Source organism: Otolemur garnettii, unplaced genomic scaffold (genome assembly GCF_000181295.1).
Source record: "Otolemur garnettii isolate 467f Iridium unplaced genomic scaffold, OtoGar3 scaffold00198, whole genome shotgun sequence".
NCBI classification, from domain to species: Eukaryota; Metazoa; Chordata; class Mammalia; order Primates; family Galagidae; genus Otolemur; species Otolemur garnettii.
The window spans coordinates 2,148,315-2,154,945 of NW_003852593.1; the positions used below are offsets into that span (position 1 = coordinate 2,148,315).

General features: G+C 55.6%; 1 protein-coding gene across 6 annotated transcripts in view; it reads left to right on the forward strand.

The window, feature by feature from the left end:
• RGS12 (regulator of G protein signaling 12) overlaps positions 1 to 6,631 on the forward strand; it is a 96,366-nt gene that overhangs the window by 84,666 nt on the left and 5,069 nt on the right. For 2 of the 6 annotated variants that reach the window (XM_023507677.1, XM_012812278.2), the window contains 5 exons: positions 363 to 459; positions 1,472 to 1,591; positions 2,116 to 2,189; positions 2,550 to 2,703; positions 4,070 to 4,615. In XM_023507677.1, coding sequence (XP_023363445.1) covers positions 363 to 459; positions 1,472 to 1,591; positions 2,116 to 2,189; positions 2,550 to 2,703; positions 4,070 to 4,615 — 991 coding nt within the window. Of the gene's footprint in view, positions 1 to 362; positions 460 to 1,471; positions 1,592 to 2,115; positions 2,190 to 2,468; positions 2,517 to 2,549; positions 2,704 to 4,069; positions 4,616 to 5,178; positions 5,784 to 6,631 lie in introns of those variants that run through there. The other 4 variants (XM_023507678.1, XM_023507681.1, XM_023507679.1 and 1 more) reach the window with 4 other exon arrangements.

Below are 6,631 nucleotides of genomic sequence, written 5' to 3' on the forward strand. Positions count from 1 at the left end.
AGGTGGAGGCAGGAGAATTGCTTGAGCCCAGGAGTTGGAGGTTGCTGTGGGCTGTGTGACGCCACGGCACTCTACCGAGGGCAATAGCTTGAGGCTCTGTCTCAAAAAAAAAAAAATTAAATTAAAAAGTGTTTTTCACATATTTAAGAAAATAAATTTGTGGATTAAGGTGTCTTTAGTATTGGTCCTCACTTGGGCGGGGTATGGGCTGCAGCTGTCCCTCAGGCAGTGGCCGGAAGAGCCACCCCGTGGATTCCTTAGGCACCAGCGCCCACGGTTTGCTATCAGTGGCCAGAGCACACGCAGCTGTTGCTAAAAATCCCAGTCTGGGTGAAGGATTCAGTGTCCCTTCTTTGCCTCAGAGTGGAGAGAAGGAGCCCCTGGACCTTGGTGCCCCCATATCAAGTCTGGATGGACAGCGAGTCATCTTGGAGGAGAAGGACCCTTCTAGGGGGAAAGGTGAGTGTGACCAGCATGGCCACCCAGCGCCGCTGAGCGGCTGTTTGCCCTAACTACTGTCTCTGACCGCTGCGGACAAGGACCCTGTGTCATAAATGTAAGACTCTGATGCTTTCTAAAGAATGTTTGATGCTCAGTGCATTTCTGAAGCTGGAGTCAGAGGGCTGAGACTAGGAGCAGCCTGACCACTCTGAGTGCGTTTTCTGTGCTGTGAAAGGGGGGACAGTCCTGCCCACATGCGCCCCCCCCCCATATTCACGTGGAGTGTGTTAACCAGCAAGTGCTGGAAGGTACCATTTTCCCTGGAGGCCTGAGTCCCCACACCAAGCAGGGTCCTGGGAGTCCTGACAGCCGTGTACCCTGGGCTGGTCTAGTAAGTGCTAGAAGGTGCTATTTCCCCTGGAGGCCTCAGAGTCCCCACACCAAGCCGGGGTCCTGGGAGTCCTGACCGCTGTGCACCCTGGGCTGGTGCCTTTCTCTCTGGGCACAATGCAGATAGCAAGGACCACAGGCTACAGCCCCAGACTGGCCCTGTGTGGCCAGTCAGGTGGTTTCCAAGCTGTCTCCCACATGTCGCCCCATCATAACACTCCTGCCCTGGAGATGCTGGTCCCACACAGCGTGGAGCTGTGTGGGGCTGGTGGCTCGTGGTCAGGGCCAAGTTTTGCTCCTCAGAGCAGTCCCAGGGAGGGCAGTGGGCAGTATCTGTCCTGCAGGCGTTTTGTTAGAAGCCATTCATAGGCTCTGGCATACAAATGTCACTTTGTACGGAGCCACTTGGGTGCCTTTGGCTGCCCCTTCCCTGTCAGGACCCCAGCCCAGTGAGGTCCTGGCCCAGGGGTTTCTGAAGCTCCATCTACAGAGTCTTAGAGGGCATGGTGCAGGTCACCTGTCTATGGCAAGGGTGACCTGGCACCTGAGTGTGGATTCCAGGCAGAATCCTTGTTCTTGCTCCCACTTTGTCACAGGGAGACCCCTCCTCCCTCCCCACCCTTGCTCTGCTCTTCTCTAGAGAATGCTGAGCCTGTCACCCCAGGCCTGGCACCCGGGCAAGCGGGTGAGTCCAACATGCCGCCCGGGCAGGCTTTGCACCAGCTTTGCACTGGGGGACCCATGGTGTGTTTATGCACAGGTGAGTCCCCAGGTAAAGCTGGCTGGGTGCACAGCATGTTTACAGAGCCATGGGGGGGCAGGACTGAGGACTCTCTGGCCACACCTGGGCCAGAGGAGTTCACTTTGGACCCAAGGTCTGGCAGAGGCCAGCCTGTGGCCCTGACACAGGACACTGGCCAATTTGAAAACATGTCACAAATATAAGACTCTTAAATGCTTTCTAAAGAATGTTCATGCCAAATAGTGTATGGAATGAGCTTTCCAACATTGCTCCTCTAAAAGCCTCCAGTTAGGTTTCCATAGAAACCACTCTGCCCCCCACACCACACACAAGGGCCTCCCCCAGTGCCACAGGTGAGGCTTTCAGCCCTGTGGGCCATGCCTGTGGGGCGGACGGCCCGCACCCGGCTGCTCTGCAGCTCTGCAGCTCTGCAGCTCTGCAGCTCTGCCCTCCAAGGCGGTAGAAATGGGTTCTGCTGAGCCTTGCAGGTGGCCGGCAGCACTGCTCCTATAAAGCTCACCCATTGTGCTCGGTGTCCACAGATAAGCAGAAAGGTGCGCCCAGCAAACAGCACAGCACAGCTGTGAATTCCAGTTCCAGAAATCACACGGCAACGGTAATTCTCCTCCCCTCCCGCCCTGGCTGGTTGTGACCCCTCCCCTTCTCCCGCCTGCCCTGCCACAGGCCCCACTGGTCCCTGTCTGTTCCCAGGGCTCCTCCCGTGTCCTCACCAGGCCAGCTCCCTTCTTCCAGGGATCACACAGCTTCCTGCTTCCCTTTCTCCTGCGGTGGGGGGCTGAGCCTCCCATGCCCTCCTTTTATGTGACCTTTGTCATGGCAACTGGTTTGCCTGCGATGCATGTGACTTCCCTCTCGCTGCCATCTGTACTTGCAGAGCTTTTAATCTGTGACTGATGAATTGTGCGTGGTCGCATGCTGACACGTAAGTGGAACCTTGACTTTCCTTCTAATGCAGGGCGAGGAGAGGACACTAGGCAAGTCTAATTCTATTAAAATAAAAGGAGAAAATGGAAAAAATGCTAGGGATCCCCGGCTTTCAAAGAGAGAAGAATCTATTGCAAAGATTGGGAAAAAAAAATATCAGAAAATTAATTTGGACGAAGCAGAGGGTATGTGCACTTTTTAAAACTTCCACATTTCTCAGTGAATGCACTTGTAGTTTCCAGTATAGTGGTTAAAACCTACCCTGACATGTCTACATGTGGGCGGCTGCTGTCCCTGTCACACCGGTCAGTCTATGGCCTTGTCAACTTCAGGTTGACAGCCAGGCCTTCTGAGCATCAGGGAGGTGCTGCAAGTCCCACAGGTGCCACCTGGCCCCTCACAGCTGAGCGCTGGTGGAGCTGGGCCCAGCGTGAATGAGGCCCAGTCAGGGTCCTGCTCCTCAGTGGGCAGAGCTTGTGCCCAGCAGGAGTCAGGTCTGCTGACCTCACTAGAGGTACTGAGGGAAGTAGCCTGTGTGTCCCTGTGTGGGACAGCAGGTGGTTGAGCCCAGAAACTCAGAGGAGATATGAGTCCTTTCCTGAAAGTGCTTCCCCCCCACCTCCCAAGAGCTGTCACCAGGAGCAGCGTTGAGAGAAGTCACTGCAGCTGCCAGGCTGGAGCCTCCACCCAGGCACACCAGCCGGTCAGCCGGCTTGTCACAGTTGCTGTAGGGTCCAGAGAACACGACTCCTGCAGCCTTTGCTGGCCACAGGCAGGAGTAAAACACACACTCTTTTTGAAGCTTGTGCATTTCTGAGAACTATCAAAATTTGAGATTTTTATTCTATGTAGTGATTTTAAAACTTGAAGAATACAATTTAAATGCTAAAGAAAGCTCAGTTTAGACACCACTGACCTTAAACAGTGAACTTAAGATACAATAAAACATCCAGCCAGGTGAGGAAGAGAAGAGCTGTACAGGGCCAGCAGAGAGGTTTTCACAGGATCCTCGGACACTGGGCAGCAGGAGCCCAGGTCCTGTCCTAACCCTCAGGGGATACAGCCTTTGGGGAGGAAGGCCAAGCATGCCTCCTCTACCCAGGTCCCAGAGAACCACCCTCTGCCTGGAGGCAGTGCTCCTGCCGACTTGCACCCCACCCCTTGGGGAGTCCCCTGCACCTGACTCCTGGCTATGCTGGGCCTCAGTCTCATGGTCACTTTTACCCCAACCTAAGAAGGGGGCAGTACACAGGTGTAAAGGGGCCAAGTGTTACATAAGAAGCCCAGTGGTACCTGCTAACACACCATCAGTGTGCCAGCCCAAGTGCAGGGTGCTGTGTGTCCGAGCCAGAGCATCATGCAGCTTCAACTGCTGGAAACGGACTTTTAGAAGCCCTGGGAGCTTTTGCTCTAGTCCTGGCATGAAAGCAGTGTAGTTTGGGCTGTGGGACAGACCACTGTGGGAACTTACCAGAGAATGAATTTTCAGCTGTGACACACATTAGTGTGAAACTCTCTAAAGCACGATCAATGTGGGTTTTCTTCCAATAGAGTTTTTTGAGCTCATTTCCAAAGCTCAGAGCAACAGAGCAGATGACCAACGTGGGCTGCTGAGGAAGGAGGACCTAGTGTTGCCAGAGTTTCTTCGCTTGCCTCCTGGTTCCACGGAAATCCCGCTCTCCACCCCAGCCATGGCCCAGGGCATTAGCAGGAGAATTGCCTGGAGCAGCGGCAGGGAGACCTTGTCCCAGCCCAGCGAGGGACGAGTATCCTCCCAAGACAGCAGCGACAGCCCCTCAACTAGCCCAGGCTCAGCCCACAGCCCCCCTGAGCCCCCTGGGACGACCCCACCGGGGCTGAAGCCTCCTAGTGGGCCCCCCTGCACCAGCCAGCCCCCTCCCCCACTCACACAGGAGGGTGCCACACAGATCTGGAAGGGGCAGCCATGGGAAGTGGAGGCCGGGGACATCCAGACGGTGGAGGATGGGCAGGGAGCTGACCTGACCCTGATGGGGGAGGCCCACATCAGCAGTCCCAACACCGCGCTCCTGCCACCGCCCCCTGCCCCCCAGGACTCGCCGGGACCTTCACCACCAGGTACCTCTGGGTTCTGACCCTCCACCCAGCCCTTCCCCTGCCACTGCCACAGTTTGGTCCACTCAGTTTTCAGCAGGACAGGCTGGCTGTGCTCTGTGGCCTTCTAGCCACCACTTCTGTTTATCAAGGCACTTCCGCAGCGTCCACCCTCCTCGTGGATCGTATTTATTGAGAGTCTCCTCAGCCTGCTCAGGGCCAGCAGGGTCCGAGGACGTCAGGGCGAGTCACAAGGCTCAGACAGAGGCTCAGGCAGCTGTAGCCACATCCCTGACGCCCTTGTGGGGGTGACGCGTGGGCAGTGCCTGCATCAGGTTTAGTGACACCCCTGGGCAAGGCCCACAAATTTCTGAAGCTGTAGGTGTTACTTTGAAAGCCTGGGTAGCCAGCATTTTTAGTGCTTAAGTCTAAGACTGAAAAACAGTGGTATTTCTCCTGAGCAGGTGGCTTTGGAGCAGGGCCTGTGTGCAGGGGCACCATGCTTTGTAGACCCCAGCCAGGCATGTGCCATGGGTTAGGGAGTCCCAGCTACATCAGTGGTGTGCCCTGACTTCCACGTGTCACAGGCATGTCTCCCAAGGGAAGCATGAAATTGAGCACGTGTGAAGGTGAAGTGCGCTCTGGAAGCAGAATTCCCATGAACTACAGGTACTAGGGATCAAGATAAGAGTCCCAACATACTAATGGCAGCCAGCAGGACAAGGTGCTTCCAGGACCCCAAGTGCTGTGGCCTATGTGGCTGTCTCTGGAGAGACAGCCAGCTATTCAGGGCATCTGTCATAGACGCTCGCAGCTGTGGACATGATGTTATGATCTGCCGTTGGGGGTGCAAAATCATCCTGCTCTTCCTGTGCAGTCTGTCCTGCCACAGGGTCAGCTCTTGCCGGACCTGTCACCCAGACCTTGACAGGGGACAGAGAAGGCATGTTTCAACGTACGGCCTGTATATCTGTACATAGCTGCTGGGTGGGGGCCCTTGGTCCTTTCCTGGTGAGCAGCACTGGGACGCGAGGCCCAGGTGTGGAGGCTTGTTTGTGGATGCCGCCCTGTGCCTCTGCCCCCCGGCTGTCCCTCGCCTGTCCCCCGCCTGCTAACCTCTGTAGATGCCTGCGTGTCACTCCCACTTGTGTTTTCTGTCTGTTTTTCTGAGAGTAATAAACTCTAGACCTCATCACTGGACTGTTTTAAAACTCTTCTTTTTCATTTCAATATTTCTTTACACTTTAGAAAACTATACAAGTACTTTAGCCTAGGGGAAATACATGTTTTAGGAAAAATGAATTTACTTAGCCATATTAATTTTTAAAACTATACCACTCACTCAGCAAAACTGAGCACTTCGTATGCCCACCACATGCAGTTAAACAGCGGGGCGGCCGCTGACAATCATGGCAAGGACAGCAAGTGAGGAGAGGGCGGGCACACCCCCTGCCTGGCCTCAATGCCATCCAGGCTCCAGCCTATGCCTGCCTCTGGCTCTCCTGCTTCCGGTGCTTCCGTGATCCTTGTGCTTGTAGACTGGGGCTGCAACTGGCTGGACTTGCTATGTGCCATGACCCACCTGCTCCCACCCCAGCCTCACCGGCTCCAGGATGCTGGGGCTGGCTCTGTGTAGGACTGTCCTGGAAGACCCCTTCCATATGTGCCTGCGTGGTGCCCAGTTCTCCCATCCAATAAGGGCTGTTAACAGCGACATGGCCATGCTAAGGGGCCGCTGCCAACTCCCTGACATGCTTATGCAGCAGGAGGGCAGGGTGTTGCCAGGTGTGCAGGGAACAGGTCTTCCTGGCACTGTGCAGGACCAGTTCCACAGGCCTGCTAGCCCCCAGCCCTTGGCTCTTGGGCCCTGCCCTGGAGGAGACCACAGCAGGAGAAGGGCCTGGCTAAGGTCACAGGTCTGTGGCTTCCTGGGGGTTGCAGCAGGTGGTAGACCTGGTGTGCTGGGAGACCTAGGGACTGAGACTCCCTTGTGCACCTCACTTTATTAAACCCCATCTACCCTAAATCAGGTAGCTCCTG